At 45.9% G+C, this 24981-nt stretch overlaps 1 protein-coding gene across 1 annotated transcript; it reads left to right on the top strand.

Moving 5' to 3' along the window:
* The first annotated feature begins 10872 nt into the window (after window positions 1-10872).
* ACKR3 (atypical chemokine receptor 3) lies at window positions 10873-21762 on the top strand. Its single transcript, XM_074966917.1, has 2 exons — window positions 10873-10947; window positions 19821-21762. The coding sequence occupies exon 2, from the start codon at window positions 19848-19850 to the stop codon at window positions 20940-20942; it is 1095 nt and encodes a 364-aa protein (XP_074823018.1). The 5' UTR covers window positions 10873-10947; window positions 19821-19847; the 3' UTR covers window positions 20943-21762.
* Window positions 21763-24981: the final 3219 nt, after the last annotated feature.

Raw genomic sequence — 24981 nt, 5'->3', positions numbered from 1 at the left:
GACTGGTGTATATGGTATAATTAAACCAGATACACTAACAAAAAAAAATACCCTGACTTTATGTCACTGATTTCTCCTCCACCAGGAAGCTAACCTGCAGGGCTGTAATATCTGCTACCACTTTGCAGCAGGGTGACAATATTTCCCCTCCCAAATCTCGTCCCTGGCTCTTTCGAAGAGCTTGATTCTGCAAGGTGCTGAGCACACTCATGGACCCAGCCAAGCATGTAGGCATGTGCCAAGTGTCTTGCTGGATTGGGAACAGTATACCAAGCATCTTGGAGAACTGAGCCCAGAAACAAGAACATAGATTTTCCTCATTGTGCAAAATAACTCACATTGCAGCTGAAACCAAGCATGGCAAAGGAGAATTATTCAGAGTATTATGATTAAGGCTAAGATTTTGTCATGGATATTTTTAGTCAAAGTCACAGACAGGTCACTGGCAAAAAAGAAAAATTCATGGAAGCCGTGACCTGTCCGTGACTTTGACTAAAAATATCCCTGACAAAATGGGGATCTGTGGGTCCCCACACCGCCTGAAGCGGAGCAGCTGTGCAGGGGCTAGGAGTCACCTGAAGCAGCTGGGGGCTGCGGGGTACCCCTGCTGCCTGCTGCTCTGGGCATCACCCTGCTACCCATGAGGGCTGGGAGCTGTTGGGCACAGTAGCTTGGAGCTCCAGGTACCTCGCAGCTCCCTGCCCCTGTGGTGGTGTGGGACCCTGCAGCTCCCGAGCACTGCAGGCTGAGGTCACAGAGGTTGCTAGAAGTCACAGATTCCGTGACTTCCGTTACTAAATCGTAGCCTTAATTATGATCAAATAAAACTGGTGGGGAAATAACTGGAACAGTTTTGTAACCTTTCGCATTTGCAGCATTTATTATCAAACTAGAGCAAATAGCGTCATGATTAGCAATGAAAAATTACTTGGTGTTAGAGTTTACTTAATGTTGTCAGTAAGTCACATATGGAAGATTATGAACCTGATTCTCAGCTTCTGTAAATGGGTTAGCTCCATTGACTTTGGTGGAGCTGTGTCGATTTACAGTGGCTGAGAATCAGGCCCTATTTCTAAAAGTGCTTAATTATAATTTTGTCATTTTCCCCTGCCCAGGATATATTTGCTTTTCTTCCTAGAGGACTGTTTAAATATCCTACTTTAAAACAATGTCTTTTTCCTCCACAGAGAAAATATGATATGCCACTGTTGAATTAATACCTCCATGAAAGAGGAGTATGTTCTCTCATGATGTATCCGCTTTCTGCGTGATTTATGATTTCACACATTTTAATTTCATGCAGGCGTCTCTTTTTTAGTTATTTACCTCCTTACATCACTTTCTGCCCATTTCCCCCACTTTCTACCTCAATTTAAACTTCCTTTTCCAAGTGACTTTTTAACACTTGTTGCTAATGGAAAGTTACAACCCAGCTTTCTATAGGCAGGGTTTTGTCAGAATCTACTATACTACTGATGCAAATGTACCAGATTGCTAATCCCATTGTTCCCACAGAGACAATTCTGCATGGAGGGGAAAATTTTTTAAAAACAGTGCTTATATCAAAATCAATATATCTGAAGATTTAATTGCTACTTGCAGTAATTGCTGAAGGCAGAATTCTTGCTCAGAATCCAATTTTAGCTCCCATGTGGTCACACACTTGTTCCTTTTCAAACAAATTACAATAATCTCTTTGACAGTAGATTATGAAGCCACAAATAACATATACAGGTGCCACCTTTATTTAGTGGAGGAAGGGTAAAATGGAAATGGACTGTGAAGGAGAGAGCCATCTTCAATAATTATTAGCTACATGGGAAGTATTCTTAATTACAGGGATATAGATTTTTCTTTAAAGCTCTCTTTGCACTGAAAACAGTATGTCCATTTCTCTGCCTTCCCCCCTTTCTTGGCCTACTGCAGCAAGTTGGAATGCAGGCTACACCTGGTTTGGGGCTTTCTGGAAACTTGCTAAAAATGACATAGTTGCAATTCTTTATGTGATTGATAGAAGGTGTCCTGTGAGGTAGCTGGATCCAGATATTAACCTCTCTAGTGTGGTTAAGCTGCAGCTGCTAATGTAATAATACCTAACTCTTATACATCTCTTTTTTCATCTGTAGATCTCAGAGCTTTACAAAGGAGGTCAGTATCATTGTCCCCATATTGCAGATGAGGAAATGGAGGCACAGAGCGGTGAAGTGACTTGTACAAGGACACCTTTCAGGCCAGTAGCAGAGCTGGGGAGAAAATTCAAGTCTCTAGTCATGGAGAGGAAGCATTGCCAAGTTATCAGGAAAGAACTGAACAGTGCAGCCAAAAACTGGGCTGGACCATTGATTTTGACAGACACATGTAATACACTCCATGGCATAATTAAATTCACATTGTTCCCTTTTCCCCATTAACCCTAAAAGGACAAATACTGAATACAGAGGGAGGAGTTAATGCCTGTACAGGAGGTTCAAACCTCACTGTTGACACACATTTTTTCACAAGTGTCGCAGTATTTTTTTTCTGAAAGCTCTAGCTCTTGGAGTCCTGGGATTACATGAGAATTTAGGCTTTCATTAAAAAAAAAAGTTTCTGTGTTGTTTATTGCTGAGAACAGCTTGGAATGTGACCCCAAGGGCTCCCAGATCAAGAATTCAAATAAAAACCCTCTCCAATTGATCGTTTTGTGGAACCTGACTACTGACATGTAATGATTGGGTTTGGCAATAGTACCGTCCAGCAGTTCGAGCGCAGGCTCTGGCCACTAGGGGGTATGGCTGCTGTTCCCAATTCTGCTACAGACAGGGAGTCAGTGCCTGCATTTTCCCCTTAAGTAAAACTCACTTTCCCTTTTTAAAAACAATCAGGCCCTTTTTTGGTGACCTTTGGCATTTTACTTTATCTGCTCTGTGCCTCAGCTGCTCCATCTATAAAACAGGACTAATACCTTCCACACAGAGAGCTGTGCGGCTTAAATGTTAACATTTTCTGTTAATGATCCTTTAGCGCCTTCCATGGGAGGGTTGCATGGAAGCACACACTGTTACTACAAATAGCTACTTAGTTCTAGCACATTATAACAAACGAGCGTTCTTCTTTAAAGCTGCTCATAGGTAAAAAGAACCCACCACACCTTCGAGAAACATTTTACTTAGGTTGTGAGCTCTCTGGGGCCAGGGCCGGGTGTTTGTTCCATGTTACGTCCTGCTGGGGCCTCCTAGCTGCTACTGACATTCAAATAATAATATTTAGAAATCATTTTGCTCATCAGTGATATAAATGTCAAGCAACAAATTATGCCAGCAGGCAAGGTCCATGTGTTGGGAGCAGGTGAACTCGTGGGGCCCATATGGCCACATGCTCAGTGCTCTCAGTTGGGGCCAGACTCTCAAAAAGAGCTCAGCTCCCACTGAAGAACCTAAAGCAGGTAGGTTTGGAAAAGACCTCAGCACTCAGTAGCTCCTGCCTATGGGCAGATTTTCATGTGCATCCAGAGTGCTCAGCTCTTTTGAAAATTTGGCTCCGACTGCAGGGGGAAGAGTTCTGGTCCAAAACCCACTGGAGTGTTCTAGGGCCTTGCCCCGTTGACTTCAAGGGACTTTGTTCCCTAAAGGCCTGCTCCAAAGATCCAGTTTTCACACAAGGTGTCATGAATATCTATAATAAGGGCAATACGGACTACACATACCCTACGATAAACACGACTGGACCCAGGCCTGCTCCAATGGTGGTTTTGCAGTTGAAAAAATTGCAGCAGGAGCAGGAAGAGATATGGCCTTATCTCCATTAGATTTGCTTTCCCCTTTTGTTAGTCCACTGGTGACAGCAATATGTCCAGTGTAGGCAAGGGACAGGTGGCCACCAGCCTTTTAACTGTCTAATGAAGCAGCTTGGTCTAGTGCACAGGGCACTGGGGTAGGGCTCAGGAGAGCTGGGGACAGGGCCTCGTCTGGAGTCAACTGTCATAGCTCCACAGTCAATAGAGCAATGACACTTTACACCAGGATCTAACCCCCTGGGGTCTAATCCTAGCTCTGCTATTGACCTGTTGCACAACCTCTGGCAAATCTCCATGCCTCTCTTTCCCACCTCTTGTCTACTTCAACTGCAATCTCTTTAGGGCAGGGACATACTTCTCAGCACATACAGCACCTAGCACAACGGGGCCTCAGTCTCTAAGTGCTTCCGGGGTACAAACATGATAATAATAATAGATATGCTCAGAGCAGGGTTAGACCATAAAGGCTGCTTGATGGCCTTTGCTAGAATTGCCACCATCTGGGAAGCTGCGCTGGTGATTGGAGCAGTAGGGAATTTTGGGGACAAAGCCTGGAATGGAACAGGAATGTGTCTAAAGTTGTCCAGGAGGCATCAAGCAAGTTCGTAAAGTCTCTATATAAATGAACAAAAGCCAGGAAATTAACATTTACTGCGGACACGCTGCCTTTGCTTCATGCTTTTGTGCCTCTTTTTATCCAGAATGGTCTGAGTGAGAGAGAATAACAGCACTAACTTTGGATTTCCTGACTTTTGTTGGTTGCTGCTTAACCTGATTTAGATATAGGCTTAGTGTGAGTATTTTCTGTTGTAGAGAGTCAGGTGAAACTGAAAAGCACCACAGCCATTCTTAGCCCAGATAAAGTTTACTTATTTTTAATTTCTGTCTTCAAAGAACTTCACAGAAATGGGTCTGTAAGTAGTGATTTTCTTTTTTAATTAGTCTGGTCATTTGTATGGTTCTTCCATCCATCATCACAATTACGTTATAATGCCCATGTCAGGGAGAGAACAGAAATCTAGATGGCTTATAAGAGGGAGGAAATTAATATTGATTTTTTGGTACTGACTCTCATTATGAAGATCATAGTAGGTTATATTAATTCTGCGTACCTGCCCCAATCAGAGCTTGAGTCGAGTACACAGAGTTTACAGTCCGTCGTTGTGTCTTCATGCTCGCAAAGGCTGTTGTTTTGTTTTGTTGTCTGAGAGAGACCTGGGCATGTTGCTGGCTGTGTTTATGCTTTGGACGACAGTAACAGGGCTGGCCAATTTACTGTGTTATGACACTGGATATATGATGATGTCTCTCTCCGAGACCCACTCGCGCAAATGTGTGACGCTGTTCAATCTTGCTCCTGCTTCATGCCAAGTCTCATGCTGTGCAAATTACAAATATTTCCATGTCTCTTTTAAATGTTTTTGTGCTCTTGAGACAACCCCTCCCCTCCAGTTATTTACTTTTATCACACCAAAAATCTTTCCAGCACTTGTGGCTGCCAAGTTACATTTCTGTACTTGATTAAGCAGGGCTGGGATTGAGTGCCCATATACTGGCCCATTAAAAAGGGAAGTTTAAAGAGAAAGCAACATTTCCAGTCCGTGTTTCTAATACAGTCAGAAGGTGGGTGCTTTCTGATTTGCTCCTGTGCATAAACATTAGTGGCTCAGACTGACAAGCAGCAGTATAGTATAAGCATTAGACTGGTACTCAAAATACCTGAGTTCAATTCCCACCTCTGCTATGGTCTCTCTGTGTGACCTTGGTTGAGTGGCTGTAAAATAGGGGTAATCCTCCCTTTGCCCAATTTCTATATATTGTTAGCTCTTTGGGCCAGGGACTGTCTCTTAGTACATTTTATGTACAGTGCCTAGCACAATGGAGCCCTGATCTCAGATAGGAGTTTCCATACCAGTGATGATGATGGTTTGAGAATGGCGGGGCAAAAGAGCCCCTGTAAAAGGCCCATCAAGAGTCAACTGGGCAACGCCTGAGCTGTGTGAAACCAAATGGGATTATCGGCTATTACCATTCACTAGCGGCTAGTGGTCACACTCACAACAGGCTAGGCACTTTCCACATTAAAATAATGTCCTGGAGATTACTGTTTTGTTAACTGAGGTCATATGGATCTCACAAGCCTGAGAAGAAGGAACGGGGAGTTGGGGGGGGAAGGGGGCTGCTGTCACCTTGGGGGCCCCACATGTAATCTAGACAGCAACCTGCAGCTGCCTGCATCTTTCACGCGTAGATGGAGCTTGTGGATATACAACCACCCGCCCGTATCAAGAGGCAGCATGGCATACAAGAGCCGCTAGTCTCTAAGTGGCGGCAGATGGAATGTTCATGCAAATTAGATGTGGCCCCCAGTCTCGTGGCATGTTGCCAGCATGGCGCCTCTCCCCTCTCCCTCCGCCCGTTGCCCCCCCCGCCAGGCTGAGCAAAATTTGGGCCCTGACATCTCGGTGACTCTGCCTGCCGCGACCGAGAGTGATTTAATGTTGTATCGTTTTAAAGTTTTCCGCCAAGCATTTCATCTGTGAGTGCCAAGCACAATCTGGCTTTCATAAGGGATGTGTTCGCCTGCCCTGCATGAGGAACGCAGTCCCTGAAAATGATAGCTCGAGGGAGGAGAGTGGAAAATTAGGCACAGCGAGGGCTGGCCGGAGTGTCTGAAGAAGGCTGCCAATGATTCGTGAGCGGCGGCCAGTCCAGCGCTGGGTATTACTGGGCAATATATTCAGCTTTTTTTTAAAAAAGGCTAGAACACTTCCGACAGCGGATCTGTCTGGTTCCTAGCAATCCAGGGAAGGAGAGTCTGTGCTCTTTGCTGAGTGCCTATGGATTCCTTTCCTGCCAGGATATTTTTTGTGTCAGGCTTTTGGGCCCCCTTTCGGCAAGGCACTTAAGCATGTGCTTAGTTTTACACATGTGGCTAACCCCATCCCTACTCACCAAAGCACCTAATCACAAGCTGAAGCCAACAGATATAAATAAGCGCTCAAAGTTAAGCAAGTGCTGAAATGCTTTGCTGCATAGGAGCCTTGGAGATTAGTAGGCTCCTCTGTGCCCTCTCCAGCAACAAACCAAGGAGGGAAAGGGAAACTAAATACATTTAATCGGAAGTGCCCCATCTGTGAAGCAGAGGTAGGGCTGCCCCCCACTCAATGGGTGTAATGCATGTTCTGAGGAGCTCTGCAGGAATAATGGGACACCGGCAGGTCAAGGATCTCCACAGAGAGACCTGGTGCCTCCACACTACCCTCCGGCTCCTCACAGCCTCATTACAGCATGGCTCCTTCAGCCTCTATGCAGCCACACAGTGCTTGACAGTCCCTGTCCCCCAAACCCGCCCCAGAGGGGTCTAATGCCTGTGGGCTCTGCCCTTTCCCCAGTATCACCCCCTTCTGATCTGCAGGGCCCTGCGAAGTGGCTTCCTCAGGATCAGAAAGTGGGGACGATGACTAGGGTTGCCAGGTGTCTGGTTTTCAACCGGAACAACTGGTTGAAAAGGGACCCTGGCGGCTCCTGTGAGCACCGCTGATCAGGCTGTTAAAAAGTCCACCTGGCAGCGCAGTGGGGCAGGCAGGCTCCCTGCCCGGCTCTGTGCGGCTCCTGGGAAGTGGCGACATGTCCCTCCATGGCCAATGGGAGCTGCAGGAGTGGCACCTGTGGGCTGGGGCAGTGCGCAGAGCCAACTGGCCGCCCCTCCACTTAGGAGCTGGAGGGACATGTCACTACGTCCTGGGAGCCGCCTAAGGTCAGTGCTGCATGGAGCCCACACCCTGAACCCCCTCCTGTGCCCCAACCCCCTGTCCCAGCTCAGAACCCCCTCCCACACCCAAACTCTCTCCCAGAGCCTGCCCCCTCCTGCACCCCTACTCCCTGTCCCAGCCTTGAGCCCCCTCCCTCACCCTGAACCCCTCATTTCTGGCCCCACCACAGAGCCCGAACCCCAAGCCCAGAGCCAATACCCCCTCCTGCACCACTACCCCAGCCCTGAGCCCCCTCCCACACTCCAAACCCCACAGCCTAGGGCCCCCTCCTGCACCCCAAGCCCCTCATCCCCGGCCCACTCCAGAGCCCATACCCCAAACCCCTGACCCAGTCTTGAGCCCTCTCCCTCACCCTGAACCCCTCATCCCCGACCCCACCCCAGAGCCTGAACCCCTCCCACACCCCAACCCCATGTCACAGCCCGGTAAAAATGAGTGAGTGAGTGTGGGGGAGAGCGAATGACAGAGTGAGGGGGGATGGAGTGAGCAGAGGCGGAGCCACAGGGCAAAGGGCGGGACAAGGGTGTTCAGTTTTCTGCAATTAGAAAGTTGGCAACCCTAACAATGACACTATGTGGCCAGTGTTTCTTCCCACTGCTCCGCCCAGCTCCACCCACACTGGCCACCCTAAACATGCAGAGGTGGAGGGGATAATCGGACCAGAATTGTGGGTGGGGGAACAGGGCAAATTTTGCTCTCCTACAGGTATAAATTTGGAGTAACTCCACCTCTTGCTGAGAGTAGAATGTGGCCCTATGGAGTCCTGATTGCTGGGAAAGGAAGAGGCAGTAAAAAGCCCAGTTAAAACAGAAATGCTTTTTAAGGAGAATGAAGGTGTCCTGGTGGTTAATAGGATGTTTTTAGCCAGAGGCTCTGTATATACAACAGTAAATAAGCTTTTCTTTCCCATGGACTTTTGTTTGGGGTACTCTTCTTAAAAGCTCCTTCTAGCATTACATAAAGTAACAGAGTCCCTTTCTCACTCTGTGTGTCTTGAAGGAGTAGCTGCTGTCCCCAGAGAATCTCTTGAAGGTGGAGGGTTTCATTCAGGCTCTTTCTTGAGCAGCAAAATAGATTCTGGTTTAAGAACACGTTGGCCAACAGATTTTAGCTAATGTTCTTCATCACTAATGTAGATAGGGTGAAACATCATACAATATATTTGCTGGTGGTGGTCACCCCCAGGGTTTAAAGGTGCTAAAACCTGTCTACGCTAGTGTTTTTAAAAATGCACCAGTTTAAATGTCTTAGCTAAGCTTTTTAGCTACACTGGACAAGGGCTCAGGTACAGAGCCACTGGAGTAACAGAGAAGAACTTGGCCCTGAGGTTTTGAACTTCACTTTCCTTTCCCCAGCTGTGTGTGGCGCATTAGGAAAAAAAGAGAAGTGCAAATACATCATTTTGCTATGCCTATTTTAGGAATACATAGGACTGTGTGAATACCTGAGTCAGATCACTTTTAGCTCTCAGCGCTATTTTCAAGCTTCGGCAGTTGTGTACTCACATTGCACAATTTATATTTTCACTCAAGGGAATTACTGCTTTGTTGGCAGGTAGATTACTGTCTAGTCCTAGCATCTACCCCCAGGAAGGAAAAAGATCAAGCTGTGTTGCAGTGTTTTCAACTGAGCTGTAGCTGAATCCATACAAATGGCTTTTTATACTTTGCTTGGGCATTGCAAAATGCAGCCTTTGGTGCCTAATGGGACATTTTCATGATGTGGTTTCATTTTAGTAACAGGGAGAGTGATGAGGTGAGTTAGCAAATCTTACACTTTGTCATTGTACTTTGGTCAGATGTTATTTTTTCTTGCTGTGGGAGCAGGAAGAACGGTTGTGAGTTTACTGCCTCCTATTGTATAATCAGTTCACAATTTTCTGGTGTCAGGAGAACACTTGTAAATTTTTTTTTCTGACAAAAACTTTTTTTCTCTCCATTGCTGCTTTCTTATGTTGAAGGCATAGGTGCAGGAACTAGTGGTGTTGGGGGTGCTCCTGCACCCCCTGGCTTGAAGTAGTTTCCATTGTATACAGGATTTACAGCTTGGTTCAGTGGCTCTCAGCACTGGCACTGTACAAATTATTCCAGCACCTCTGGTTGGAGGCTTTCTAATCACATAATGCCTGAACCTTGCAATCTCTGCTGTTAATTTTAGTGGATGTATAAAAATAACTTTTTTTTTGGAGGTGGGTGTGCTTTTTTTTAGGAGCCAAAATAGAATTGGATGGCAGTTTATTTCAGAACAGCCCTACAAAGTGTTATCTAAGTAAGGACTGCTTTGAATTTTATTTTTATCTTCATGTTAAAAAAACCCCCAATCATCTTGTCTGAAGAGCTTCCGTGGCTTGATTTTTTAAAATGCTAAATTATAGATTCTCCGGTCTAAATTTTTAAGTGACTAATGATTTTGATTGCCCATTTTGGGGTACCGTAAAGGAACCTGAATTTCAGAGGAAGGGCACTGAATACTTTCTGAAAATGAGGTGTCTTTAATTGGGCATTCAAAAATTAAAGCAAAAAAAAATCACTTGTTGGAATATTTTGCACTTGAAATTATGGCTCCAGTCCCCAAATTTGTTGCTTCCTATGGATGGAAATGTGAATTTTTTTTAAGCTGAAGTATCTTGGAATAAAATGTGAAGAAAAAAAAAACATTTGCTGAACAGGAAAAACAAATATGCAACAATAACACAAATATTTATCCTTGATCAGCCAGGGCAAGAACATTAGCATTAGAAATTAGAATTTGGGCTCCTTCACAGATGAAAGAATACAAATGTCTTTCAGGTTTTTTAAGGCTGTTCCCTGAAGTGTGTTTTGGGCTGTACTGAAACTGTAAATGTGATTTGTACTTTACACAAGTGGTGATCCATCAAATAAATTAAAAAAAAAAAAGATATTGAAAAGCCACACAACACAGTGGGCTTTGAAGATTTCAAGAAATTGGCCTTAAGATCAAAGTCTTCAGCAGAGTTAGGAAATACACCTTTTCGTGTGTGCATGTTTGTTAAAGGGATCAAAGATCTATAGACACCCAAGACAAGACAAATATTTGATAATTGAAGGAGACAGGCTAATGTTGGCTTTGGGGCTTTTAGCAGGATGCAGGTGACAGATCCCACTCAGAGGGACCCTGGCTCAGCTGTACTCGGCTTTCCCAGGAAGGTGATTGTGCAGAACTGCCCAGGCAGGAAACAACAATCCAGCCTCAACTTTCCACCTCCCCGCCCCAAGGATTTTGGGCAGGAACCTACTTACAAAGCTGCCACCTAGAGGCGCTTTTCTGCGGTGTATATAACAGCGAGGCAGCTGGAAAGAGCACTCAGTCTCTTGAAAACGGCTCTGCAATCAGGGTCTGAAGGCAGGAGGAGGAGGGGAGAAGCCCGGCCAGTAGGTAAGGAAACGAGCTCTGCTCAGCGCTGTAGGGCAGGGCGAGAGAAAGGGAGAGCGTGGGAATGCGAAGCAGGCTGGGCTCCTGGGGGGGAATTCACCGAGGCTGGGAAAGGTGGGGGCATTAGAGAGCTGCCTTGAAATGAGCATTAAACTGCAAACGCGGGCTGCTTTCGCTCAGTGGGGCTGGGGGGGTTGCCCGCCCCCGGACGGAAGGCAAACCCGGTGCCCCGGGGGAGAGATCCTCCCATGTGGCTTTGTTTTGCATTCGAGATTAGTCAGCGTGGATCTTGTATGGGAGAGAGTGACCTCTTACTCCGGTGCCGACTCCCCTCCTCGGGCTCTGACCTCCAGACTTAACCCCGCGGCTGGTGCCGAGTCTCGGGATGCGGCCAGAGACAGCGCCCGCCCGGGCCACTGACACGCCTGGGTCGTTTGGGGGAGGAGAGCAGCGAGAGCGACTTTAGTCCAGCGTTCCCGAGACTTGCTAGGAAAACCCGCCGCGAGTGGGAGCCGCGATTCTTTCCCCCGGGACGGGCTCGGGCTAGATCGAAATGTGCAACGTGCGTCTGGCGGCCGCGGTCGTTAGCAGCCGTATTGGTGGGTAACTAACTGATGATACCCTCTGACCTCCCCTACAATCCCGGGCTGCTTACCAGGCGGCTCAGCTCCGGGAGCTGCAGATCTCCAGGTTACCTAGAGTCCTGTTTCTGGAGGCCACCAGGGCTCATCCGATTCGATCTGTTTGTCTTTCACTCCTACCTGACCTCTCCTTAGAGGCGAGAAAACGGAAGGGAGGCGCCGATGCCTTGACAGCAAACGCCCCTGTTTTAATGAGCGAAGCCTTTGAGCGGGGCTAGGAGAGTTTGTTGGACCGTCGGCATGGGCTGTAGTAAGGCAGAGTCCCTTAAAGGAAGCCTGGGATGGATGCGCAATAAACGGGAACTTCTGGGGGGTAATGAGGCGCTGTAAAGTTATTCCAGCTCGTTGTTAAAAGCAGCATAATGAGGTTTAAAAATGGGAGAGTGCCTCATTAAAGGGTTTATGGAGGCATTTGGTGACATTCCCTAAAGCTTGCATTCTGCCAAGATCGAAGGGCCGCGGTGGTAACTTTTTTGTTCTTTCTCTGACGCAGATGTTGCCTTTGTGTCTGTGCCTTTCTGAAGGCAAAACGTGGAGCTGAAGGAAGGGTGCATTGCATTTTATTTGCATGCCTAGCAAAGAAAGCACAGCCTGGCTGGAGTCTCTTCGCAACTTTTCACCAGCAGGGGGCCCGATTCACCTCCTGTTGAAGTTCGAGTGGGCAAAACTTCCACTGATCTGAATGGGAGGAGGATCGGGCCCGTAAGAGGGAACATATCTTTTTTTGCAATTCATCCTTCACCTTAGGAATGTTTCCAGGGAAAGTCATTGCCCGGGCTTCTAAATCAGGGTTAGCTCTTCTCTTCCCATTTTTGGGGTGAAATGTTTGAGGAATAAATACATCAGATATTGGATGCAAAAATGTAAAATGATGTTGCAAACCTCACCTATTCCTCCCATCCTGGGTGTGCGTGGGAGTCCCCCCTCACACCCCTAAAAAAATCCTGTGGAATGAAAAGCATTCCCCCCGCCAGACTGATCTTACCCAAAGATATATGATGTTCTGTGAAATAATTCACACGATACAGAGAGAATGGCCCTGTTAGCAGCAATCCTCAGAGGATCTATAAATATCTCCTAATGGGGGCCCATCAACTTTCTGGATTTGAAATGCCTTTAAATTCTGAACAGTAGCTTTTTGTGCGACTGTTTCAGGCATAAAGTCAAACTGTTTTCATCCATCGAGAGAATGTGGGAGCTGCTTGAGTATAACGCAAGTGGAAGAGAACGCAGGCTATCAGGGTAGGCAAAGTGAGCAGCATAACTGTATCTAAGATGCTTATTTGTGCTCCAGCATCTCTCTCAAAACTATTATGCATAGCCACTGTCCACGCTTGTCTGAGAGGGACTTTAAAGACCAGGCGTATTGATGGTGCAATGCAAACATTTGGCAGAAGAAGAAACTCCCTCTCCCTGGGTTTGAAGAGGTGGTGGCTGCAACAATATCTTCCTGCCCCTGTTAACTCTGAGGCCAGCTCTGCTTTCCATTGTACACTGATGTAAATCCAGAGTAGCTCCATGGAAGTTAATGGATCTCCTGTGGATTTCCATTGGTGTGACTGGGAACAGCTTGATTGTTTGGTAAGCGTTGGCAGCATGCTTGGCACTTCCCAAGAGAGGGCGCCTGCACTAAGAGTTCACAGGTGAAGGGTTTGACCCTGCAAACACCTACCACTGAATAAAGTGCTGGCCTCAGACTCCGTAAGTGTTCCCAGCATCGGGCCCTAAACACCAAAGCAGAAAAGACCCTTGGAAGACACAAGAAGGATTAACACAATTATATTACATGCATACAGTAATGGCTGAGGGTTTTCAACACCATTGTAACTCACTCACCAAATAACATCTCCTGATAGATTGCCCTATCAAGTGGGACAGCAACAAGTACTTACCTTGTCTAAATGCATTTTCATAGCAGATAGTTTTTATCAGCTCAAAGAAAGAGAGAGGAAAGAATGGGCGGGGCTAGGGAGTGGAGTGTAAAGCTGTCTGGAATTGGTTGGCTGAGACACAGATAGTGGGAATGATTGCAGAATTGCAGACCAGAGTTAGCTTGGAGAAACCTCAGAACAACTTTGTTAGGGGTCCAGTGTATATTGATGGGTCGGGTAGCTACTCTCTTCTCCTGTACTGATCTCTCTAATTTAAAACAGATTGTTCCTTTAAATGCAAGGTTACATCTGTTATCAGCCTTCCATGCTAAACCACCATCATGTCTAAAAAGCGAGCTGAACACGGAAAGAGCCAAATTGCTTTAGGCAGCCACCCTGAGGGGACTGATAGGCTTTTTTTCCACCCCCGAAACTAATCTGAGTGGGAATCTGAGCTCTGGTTACACAGCCAATCCCAGACTACAGACAGACTGGCCTTTGCATGCTGTAATCTCTGAATATAGCTGTCAGGATTTCAATTCCAGCAGCTCCTCCCCGGTTGGGGATTTGAGCACAATGGACCATATCAGCTTTCTGGATGGAGCTCTTTTATCACTGACTGGGTGTGTGGGTTTATATAGAATCACACATGGAGGTACTCACACACACAGAGTAAAGGGCTAGTGGCCTGCTAAGATTCACCAGATGTACAGGATGGCCCTAATTTGCATGCAGCAAGATCACAAGAGTCCTATTTAATGAGTGGTCAAGATTGCATTGTTTTTGGCTTAGCTGGCTCACCAGACTAGACAGCCTTGCTATTCTAGGCTCAGTGATGGCAGGTGGCCAGAGTCCTCGGGTCAGTTTAAGCTCTCTGCTTTCAAGGGATATTATGGTCCCATTTTTTGCATACATTTCACCAGGGAATAGTTACACAGTATGTTTTCTGTGACCCTGATGACCTAACACCATGCATTGCCTTGGTTTGTCTTAGATTACATTTGCTTACAAGTAACCTTAGAGGATTCCTAATGGTATGAGGATGATGTCTTCACCTTGATAGTTAACTTGGATCAGTGTCTTTGTTTGTGAAGTCAACAGTTCATTCAACTATTAATATATCTCCCTAGATCAGGTGATGCCCTTCCAGTTTACATTTAGGCATCCAAAGGAGAGGGGCTAGTTTTACAAAAGGGGTAAATGTGACCCAAAGGGAAATACTTTTGAAATGTGGCAGTATTGCCAATCCCCACTCTTCAAAAATCACAAGTCAGACCCCCCCTTCGAATCACATGATTGGCTTAACAATCATGAGATTTTTTTAAAAAATATCAGGGTGTGGTTTGCTTTCTGGGTTTTGAGGTGCTAGAGCATACAGGGGTCACATTTTCAAACTTTTCTGCACAACCATGAGGCCTTGAAGTGTTTTTTTTAAAAATGAAAGTGGAGAGTCTCCCATAATCCTGCTGGCAACTGCAACTTTAACATTTTGACTTGGAACGACAGATCGCTGAAAACAAACTGCTTTTTTATTTATAGCCCTCTCCCTGAGATGTCCCTGGCTAAGATATGGTTGGTGCTTTATTTCTTGAGCAATCTTAACGCCATTCACAGCCCTCGTGCTGACGACAAGATAGCCTCTCTATAGTACATTTTATATGCTGATTTTTCCACATGGGACACACTGGAGCATGTGCCTGTAAGCCAGTGTTGTCTTAACTGAGCCTTCTAGTCTCCTCGGACCAAATACATTGCTGTTGTAACTCCCCTGATCTTGATAGCATAACACCAGAGAGGGATTTGGCCCATCTTTGGCAGATGGCTCATAAGCACACAGCACGCAGGTGGATAGTTTTGGCAGATGTGGATGAGAAATCCTCAGCAAAATCTCAGAGGCAGATGGGCTCAGAATGATTGATTTATTCGAGCAGAGGTTGGCCTCTCCTGAGATGCCATAACAGCAACGTGCAGGGAAGCCTCTGTCTTGTGCCCTCTGACTTACACGTCAGAATAAATCAAGAGGTCAGCATGAGCTCTCTCCCTGTGCTTTGCTCCAGTAACAGCGGTTATTACAAAACTCTGGTGGCCTGTTCTGAGAATTGCTGAGCAGCTGGAAGTCCAGCTGAAGTCAGCAGAAGCTACGGTTGCTCAGCACCTGGGAAAACTCGAACCCAATGTCTCCTGTCTATGGTACTTATCTGGCCTCCATCACAACACCTCGGTCTTTAATGCATTTATCCTCAGAGCACCACTATGAGGCAGGGCAGCCCTATTCTCCCCATTGTACAGATGGGGGAACTGAGGCCCAGAGAGACTTGCCCAAGACACACCGGAAGGCTGGGGCAGGGCAGGGGACTGAACCCAGGCTAGTGCCTAACCACTGGACTATCCTTCCCCTTGAAGGAGAAGGAAGAATATTGAATGGATCGTCTTCAATCCATTCTTGCTCTGTGACGAGTTTAATTCTCTTTGTGTGAAATGAGACATGTTCTGCCTTTAGAGTGAATGGGACTTGGGCCAGATCCTCAGAGGGTTTAAATTGACGTCGCTCTATTGACTTCTGGGGGTGGATCTGGCTCACTGTGTTTTGCAGGCTTCTCTGTTTGTTGTGGCTGTTACGCTACAGGAATCAAGTAACACCTGTGGGAGCTAATGCCTTTGAAGTGGGACGTAAACCCGAGTCCGCCCCCCACCCTCATGCTGGTCTAACTCTTGCCTTTGCATTCTATACAGTGCCTGTAGCCGTGCTACCAGGATACCTGAACACGCTGATTTCCACAGCGGACTGGTTTTTCCTTTTGCTATAGATCATTATGAGTCTGGAAGATGAAATCCTCATCACTGCGTAGGTCAGATGAGATTTCTCTCTGAGCTTGTATTTAAACACTACTGCTTGGCACATGCCCAGAACGGAATGGAAACCAGCAAGGAATACAGCTCTTCAAATAAGATCCTGGCCTCTATGATTAGCCACAAAGAGCAGTTCCTCCAGTACTGGGCATGAGCTGAAGCAGCTTCGTTTTACTAAAGCGAGGCTGTCCTTATTAAAACAACTGGTTACTCTTTTATTTAACGATGCCCATTTTGCTCCCAAAGCTCTGACTTCAGACTGTCAATGGGCTAAAAGGATGATGGTCCATGTGCACTTAAAGTGATGATCCAAACCATGTCCCAGGACAGTCTGTTCACTCTTTACATAGGGGTCTGATCTCTCCTGTTATTATCACCACTAAGTGTCCAGCCAAGGAACAGTGGACCCGTTAATACTCTTCTGTTATTGTTTCCCCTTATCTCCCCTCTTCTTCAGCTTGTATCAACAGCAGCACCCGCTGTTGGGCCTGCCCAGCACTAATCACGTAAATTGGAGCATGCCACTTGAACCATGCTGTGTACGCAAGCAGCTACCTCCCTGCAAGGCCAGGCTCTCCTCATGCACTCCTTGCAATTTCAGTCCCCAAGAGAGTAGTGCTTCGAGCAGCCTAACGTTATGTCACGTGGCACTGATTTTCTTTGTTAGTACTTGCAAAGTAGCAGGCCCCACAAACCCTGCTGAAGTGTCCCGTGTATCCAAAAGATTCTTTAACGAGGAGAGAGGGAGATCGGGACTGTGCACAGATGCAGACTGCCATGTAAATGCTTTCTTTGGCGTGGCAGCGTAACAGTTTATTAAATCAAATTAATATTGCCCCAGAGGCAGCAGCAGAAAGCAGAAGGAGTGGGTCATAGCTACACCCTTTTCCTTTAATGGGAGAGGCTGCGTATGTGTAAAAAAATAAACCCTTGTGCCTGGCAACCATCCAAGATGTCTAAATTTCAGAAAACAGTTCTATCCTAAGGGGGAGAAGAGGAAAGGGAACCATAAAAAAAAAAGCCATGAAGTGAGGCAAAGACTGAGGAATTTCTTGTCCAGCTGACCCCTTGTGTACCATCCCTCCGGGCCTGCCCAGGAGGCCTGCTTGTAAAGCCTGGCCCAGTGGGCAGAGTGAGACAAGAGAAGAGCTCCATGTTAAGGTGAAGGGACCAGGAGAACAACACTCTTTTCCGCAAAGTCTGGGCCAGAGTGTGGGAGTGAATTACTGCCCCGCCCTGGAGGGGTAGCATTGCATGCCCTCCCTCCACTGACTCCAGTTCACTAGGAGGGAGTTTGTACCATTTGTATGGCATCCGGTGGGTTGTACCATTTCCCTCTTCTCAGGCCGGTATGTAGCATCCCTATGGCTTGAGGAAGGGTCTGTTCCCTTGGGACAGCACAGCGCTGTGATTTCAGAGCACGCTCAGCTGAGTCACACTGGTTTATAAAGCGGGGGTAACTCCACTGAAACCAATGGGCCTGATTCTCCGCTGCCCTGCTCCTTGTGTTGTCATTTATCCTCGTGCTAAGTGCGTATATGATGCGCCCAAACTGGGACTCCGTGCTCCCTCTCACCAGTGTTAGGGGTTCAGGCTCATTTTGCACTACAACTGCAGGCCATGGGGAGTCAGGTCCAGTGGTGTTACACTGGGGTGAAACCAGAATGAGTGAGAGGAGAATTGGGTCCTGATTGCCCTTAACCCCTCACTCCTTCTGGCTGATCCCAGGCACAGCTGCTCTTCCTGGTCTTGCTTCATACTTGTGGCAACTAACCAGAATGGTTTCATTTTCAAAGCCCCAAATAAAACCTGGAGCTCAGAGCAAGAATCTGTAATCACTTTGGAGAGCTCCAAATGCTACCCCCATAAGCCTTTGCTTCCAAGGAATTTGTCCTCAAGCCTTCTGCTACTGTTACTGCATATGCACAAAGGTGGATGAGGGCTAGCATATCCAGTAAAGACCTGGGACATCTCATTAAATCCCTATTCACTTCTCCTTGTGGCGACCCTTCCCTACTCATTTCCTGGCTGCACATTGATACAGTTCCTCGATGGTGAGGTACGGCTTCAGCAGCCTCCCAAAGGTCTTGTCTATACTTGGAATTAGCCCCGATTTCGGCCATTGGTATTGCGCACCAGTGCAACCCCCTAGTGGAGAACAGGGAAACTACAGGTGGATTTAGTCCTTGAAACAGAATTAGGTGTACAGGTGCAAATCATGTCTACACTAAGGGTTTGTATTGGTGCAACAAAACTGGTGCCTGGCTGAAACTGGGGCTAAATCTAAGTGTAGTGTAGATGTCACAAACTGATCTGCATTTTACATGTTTCTCTCTGCCTGATCCACAAGGGATGTGAGTCTGTTACAGTCCCCACCTACTGTGCCTGGTCTTTTAGCGCATGCTGTAGATACTCATACTTTTATTTCCTGAGATCCCTGGTTCAGTCCCTGATATTGTCAGCCACGTTGGCAGCCCTCACAAAGACAAGGTCTTAGAAAGGCTGACTTGCTGCTGTGGGTGGTATTGTACCGTCCACAGGGCTGCAGTGGCTGTTCGCCACTCCCAATGGGTAGCAGTAACTGCCACAATGGGTCCTGGATTTTGTGGGAAGCTGTAACATTCTGTTGGTTCCATCCTTCTGCTGGCAATATACGTAACAAGTAGCTCACCTCTTTATCTGCTCTCTGCAGACAGAGGAACTATTGAAGCAAAAATAATAATAAAACACATATATAGAAAGTGTGTGTTGCTGAGAGAGAGGCTGGGCTTCAGCAGCTGGGGTGAGGGCGTATTCTTAAATCCAAGCTCTCTTCTAAGAAAGAAAAATGAGTCTTGCTGCTCTCAGTTACACAGCAGCCAGGCTCCAATTCTCTCACTGCGACATCATAATTGTTAAACACAGAGGGATGCTTTATTAGATGTAATTGAGAGGGTGGGGAGCAAGAGCCTGGATTGAAATTGGGAGGAGAGTACAAAGGTCTTAGGTCTACACTTCTGTTTAATGCATCTGGAGCCGTACTTGATGTGATGCTTAACAGAACCTGTGGTAACTGTTTTACAGTACTCTCAGCCAGATCAATTCTACTATGCTTGAGGGAGTGCAGATAAAATGGCTTAAAGATTTCCCTGCTAAAAGTGATAGCATCATCTTTTCTGTTGCAGAAGACAGATTCAGTCGCGTGACATTTATTTGGCCATGGTGTACTTTGTGGATTTCACACCCAGGGACTACAGCCAACCTGATGATGTCATACACAGACTAATAAAAAAGCACACAAAAAGCCAATGTTGTTTCTCTTTTGCAGACCACATGAGTTTTGTTTTGTGTTCCTCAGTCCCAGCTTTCTCTTTAACTGAAAGTACTTTATGAGGATATGACACAATTTAAACAAAGCATCCAATAGACAAAGTATTCGCAGAGGGATAGCACAAGTGTTTTGATACAAGGATGCTAGCAGAGAACTCTAACCCTTGCTAACCAAGATATTTTCTTATTCTTATATTGGTTTTAGGTTATTTGGATTCCAAATTGGCTGGCCATGAGTGCAATTGACTTGACTTCCATCCTTGATCTTCTGGACGTGGGAAATTTCTCTGATAGCAACTGGACGTGCAACAATGGAGACTGCATCATTGTCGATACACTCTCGTGCCCTAGCACACTTAATAAAAGTGTCTTATTGTACACCCTCTCTATCTTCTACATCTTTATCTTTGTGATAGGGCTGGTGGCTAACTCAGTGGTTGTCTGGGTCAATCTCCAGGCCAAAGCAACTGGTTATGAAACCCACCTCTACATCTTCAATCTAGCCATCGCCGACCTGTGCGTTGTCATCACCCTTCCAGTCTGGGTGGTCTCCCTTGTCCAGCATAACCAATGGCACATGGGAGAAATCACATGCAAGATCACTCACCTCATATTTTCCATCAACTTGTATGGGAGCATCTTCTTCTTGGCATGTATGAGTGTGGACCGCTACCTCTCGGTTGCCTACTTAACCAACTCCAGTAACCGCAAGAAGAAGATCATCCGACGCTTTATCTGCATCTTTGTGTGGCTTCTTGCCTTCTCTGTCTCTCTCCCAGACACCTATTACCTGAAGACTGTCTCTTCAAACAATGAAACTTACTGCCGCCCTCTCTATCCAGAGGAGAGCTTCAAAGAGTGGCTGGTTGGCATGGAGCTCATCTCTGTTGTGTTGGGCTTTGCCATTCCTTTTCCCATCATTGCTCTTTTTTATTTTCTCCTTGCAAGGTCCATCTCTGCCTCCAGTGACCAAGAAAGGAAGAGCAATGGGAAGATCATTTTCTCTTACGTTGTTGTGTTCCTTGTCTGCTGGCTGCCCTACCATGCGGTCGTCCTGCTCGACATCTTCTCGGTCCTTCATTTTATACCCTTCAGTTGTCAAATGGAGAACTTTCTGTATGCGGCTCTTCACGTCACCCAGTGTTTCTCCCTCATCCATTGCTGCGTCAACCCCATGCTCTACAGCTTCATCAACCGAAATTACAGATACGAGCTCATGAAAGCCTTTATTTTCAAGTACTCGGCCAAAACAGGCCTCACCAAACTTATTGATGCTTCCAGAGTATCGGAAGCTGAGTACTCTGCTCTGGAGCAAAATGCCAAATGATCGCCACTCCATAAGGACTTGTCTTGGACCTTTTCATACTTGTCTCTGATGGGGCATGAATTCACAGCTTGAAAGAGAAATAAAGAACCATAATGTAAATTTAGAGTTTTGAGCAAACCAAAATCATGCATTATTTTAATGTGTTTTGTTTTATCTACTGCTAGCTAATCCAGCCTTTCTGGACCGAGACCACAGTGCAAATTCTATGCAAATGGGGGAGAATTTGTAGTAAACAAAGCCATTGTGTACCACAGATATCACGTGTCTTCAGGATAGGCTTTTTTTCCCATGTGTAAAGGAGACCCTCTCTTGGTTTCATTGTATATGTGTTATATAGATATAGATATATATAGTGCGTTGTATTTAAAAATCCAAGACTTTATTTTCTGGCTGTTGGTGTACCTTATACAAATGTATTTGAAAGTTTAAATATATTTTTATCATGTATTTGAAGTATATTGCTGATAATTGTATCCAGAGTGCTGTAGTCTGAATGTTAGTCCAATTATAGTCAAAGTGAATGACAAAGGATGACTTTAATAGCTATATGGAGATTATGTATTGTGTGTGTGTTTGTCTACTTTGGCTGGCACACTTTATTTACAATAGCTTTATGTTGTGGTTTATACCTATATGTATGGAAATAAGCTGTATATACAGTACTGTGATATAGTTTGACATCATATTAAAATTAACAGTAATGTAAGAGGTTAACTCCCACTTCCATGTTTCACCAAGCAGTATCCTTATGCACAAAATGAATGACCTTATTTCCAAGAGTCCTCTCTATTTGTAAGTTATTTTTTTAAAAATAAAGATCTGGAAAAATACACAACAGTGGTTTAACTTCTTTTCTTCTTCTTTTTTTTTAAACTAACCCTTTTACTTTCTTTGATGCAAGAGCAGACCTAACACGTACGTGTGTGTGTGTGTGTTAATGGCAGACAGAAACAATTTAAAGAGGAATGTCAAATAGGATTTGCTAATGGTAAAGCTAAGGGGGAAAAACAGTGATGTGGATGGGAGTAGGCTTTTGAACAATCAATCTATTTAGAAGATGAGTCAGCTGTACTCTTAAGGTAAATGCATCCGATGAAGTGATCTGTAGCTCATGAAAGCTTATGCTCAAATAAATTTGTTAGTCTCTAAGGTGCCACAAGTCCTCCTTTTCTTCTTAAGGTAAAGGCTGCTGGGAAAGACAGGATCCTGAGAATGAATACACAAACAATTTGGAGAGCATAATAAAGCAATAGGATTTGACATAAACTAGGCTTAGTCCCTTGTTATTTCATTGTGCTAGAATTCAGAAGTTTGCAAGCTTCCTTCTGACAGTCCAATTATTTTTAACTCGCTTTATGGCTTCCTATTTGTATCACGATAGTGCCTAGGAGCCCTAGTCATGGACCAGTACCCCACTGTGCTAGGGGCTGTACAGACACAGAACAGAAAGGTGCTCCTTGCCCGAAGCAGCTTCCAACGTAAGTACTTGCAACATCAAATTTGCAAACCATTGGACCAAATTCAGCCAACCAAGGAGAGCCACTGAAGCTCATAGCACCACAAAGGTTCTTTACTCCTTGGCCAGGTAATATACGATCACATGGGTAACTTCTTTCTGTGCTGACTGGCTTACTTTCACTGTTTTTGCATGCTGCTTTAATTATGGCGCTCTGGCAGTTATTTCCCAGTCAAGGTTGCTGCTGAGCTTCCATTAGAAACCTAATTTTGGCTCCCCTTAAAAAAAAAAAAAAAATCAATTTTGAAATTGGAAGGTTGGGGTTTTCCTACAAAATTTGGATATGGTGTTCCTGAATTGGATGCTCTAAAAACGGTCTGTCAGGGTTCAAAAGTCTTCTATCCCTTCCCCCACACTTTCCTTAGGCCTGTTCGGTGCTGCAAAATTTTACAGGTTAAAAGTTGCCTTATTTGCAGCCACTCAAAAGCGAGACTTCAAAACCCTGAGTTTTCTGTCAGTCAAACTAAACCTCCTCCCCAAAGGACAGAAGTCCTCTAGTGCCACTCTTTCACTAGTACAGTGCCAGAGTGGACTCTGCATTACCGTTACTGATTCAAACAGTCCTCCTGGAGCAATCCCACAGTGTCCCTATTCCTGCATTGACGACTGCTCTGGTCACAATTTTGAATCTGGTAAAACTTTGTAGTGGAAAATGTGGCCTTAGTTTCCCTTTGCAAGAAAAAACAAAACAGAAACCAGGAGTTAAATAAGACTTAGTTTATTAGACTCTCTCTTAGGTAAGGACTTGTCTACTTGGGAAAGTTTGATGAGTTATATCAGTATAGTTAAACCAATATATAACTCCCCATGGGGACACTCTCTTATTCTAGCATAAGAATGACTTTTAACAGTTTAGATTAGACCGTTTCCAATAATACATAAACTAAACTGGAAAAAGGCACACTTCTACTGGAATAAGTGTGTCCACCAGGGGTGTTATGCCTATATCAGTTTAAATTTACACCTGAGCTTATACTTTCCTCTCTATACAAGAATACAGTACCTGGGACCAAAATTGAATCAAATTAAAAGGAAGCATCTGTGTGAAGAGGAGGGGGAGGGGAATAAACCCCCGGGTCCATGAGCCGTGCCACTGAAATCAAACAAAATAGTTCAGAACTTATTGGTAAGGAGTTAACTATACTGGAATGACTTCATACAGGACGAATGTGACCTGCATTAAAAGTGCTATCCATGGGGTAGGAATACCCATATAGATGAATGAAATCTAATCATTGGTTTGTAGTCCCAATTTACCTTCCAAGCTTCACACACCATCTCCCCTAAGTGCTGCATTTCGTATTAGGGTCTGAATTAACAGGAAGATCTTGACAATCGCCTGTTGTGAACGAGCTCCTGGCCCAAGATGGCTACCAGACCTTGTCCGTCCCAGCATATGGATGGAAGAATTGAAGAATGGCCTGGTAGGCTTGAATGAAAGGGAGGCTAAGCCCTTCCACTTTTTGTCTGCTCTGCTGGGGGAAATTCCAGCAAAGAGGTGGAACGCATGTGTTGCTCCCCTCATGCACCATTTTAAGGCTGTCTGTGACAGGGCACCATCAGCAGCACCCTGATCACTGACATGGCTGCTGCCTGGAGAAAGCTGCAGGCCCAGCCCTGGGTGGGGGATTGTGAACAGCTGGGTGACCGTCGCTGGGCTAACAAGGTAATTGGGGGAGAAATATAAGGAGAGGAAAGAAGCAGGGGCAGCTAAAGAGGGAGCTCAAGAGGAGTGTAGAGGGTGGGCCTGCGCTCCAGAGTAAGAGCTACAGGAAAGCCAGTCCTGGCTATAAGCCTGTGTTGCACGCTATTGTGAGGTAAAAGGGCAATAAATGCAGCCTTTGGTGGCAGAAAGATGGGCTGGTGTGCGTTTGTGACTGAGACCCTCTGAACTGGCTCAGCCAGCGAGGCTCACTGGGTAGCGGTGGGGCTGCCCTGGGACGCTGCAGTAATTCAGTGTCACTGCAGTGTAGCCTGTAGGTTTCTTTGCGTGTCCTCCAGAGGCACATGTGATTCTTCTGTTTGGTGATAAGTATCTCAGCTCAGGGACAGGCAGTGGCCAGTATTAATAGAAGTGCTCACAGTGCTGTACAGACTGCTCCCTGCCTTAAGGAGCCGATGGTATAAGGGCTATATGTTGCCTGTTGCAGCCGGAATCATGCCCGAAGGATTGTGGTGGGGCTACCCTTAAGTAGAGCCCCCCCCCCCAATCAAGAGAAATTCAGCTATGATTCCTTGTGGGGGCTTCCCTGAGATGGACTCCAGAATGACAGCTCCACCTCTTTTGGAGAAGGTGCCCTGTATATTCCACAGCACGCCTGGCCAGCTTTGGTGCCCAGTGTCAGGGGGCAGGTGGGTTGTGTCCCTAACCCTTTCACTCACCATAGAGGCACTAGCAGGGAGCAAAGCTTGTACTTTCCAGCCACATTTTGACTAGTCCGCATGCAGAGGTGCAAGGGAGAGAGGTTTGTGCCTCACGCAGGGGATGACTTCAATCTGAGTTTCAGTTGGACATCCCACAGA

This window comes from Natator depressus, chromosome 11 (assembly GCF_965152275.1).
Source record: "Natator depressus isolate rNatDep1 chromosome 11, rNatDep2.hap1, whole genome shotgun sequence".
Lineage (NCBI taxonomy): Eukaryota > Metazoa > Chordata > Testudines > Cheloniidae > Natator > Natator depressus.
This window is presented reverse-complemented; position numbering and strand designations above follow the sequence as displayed.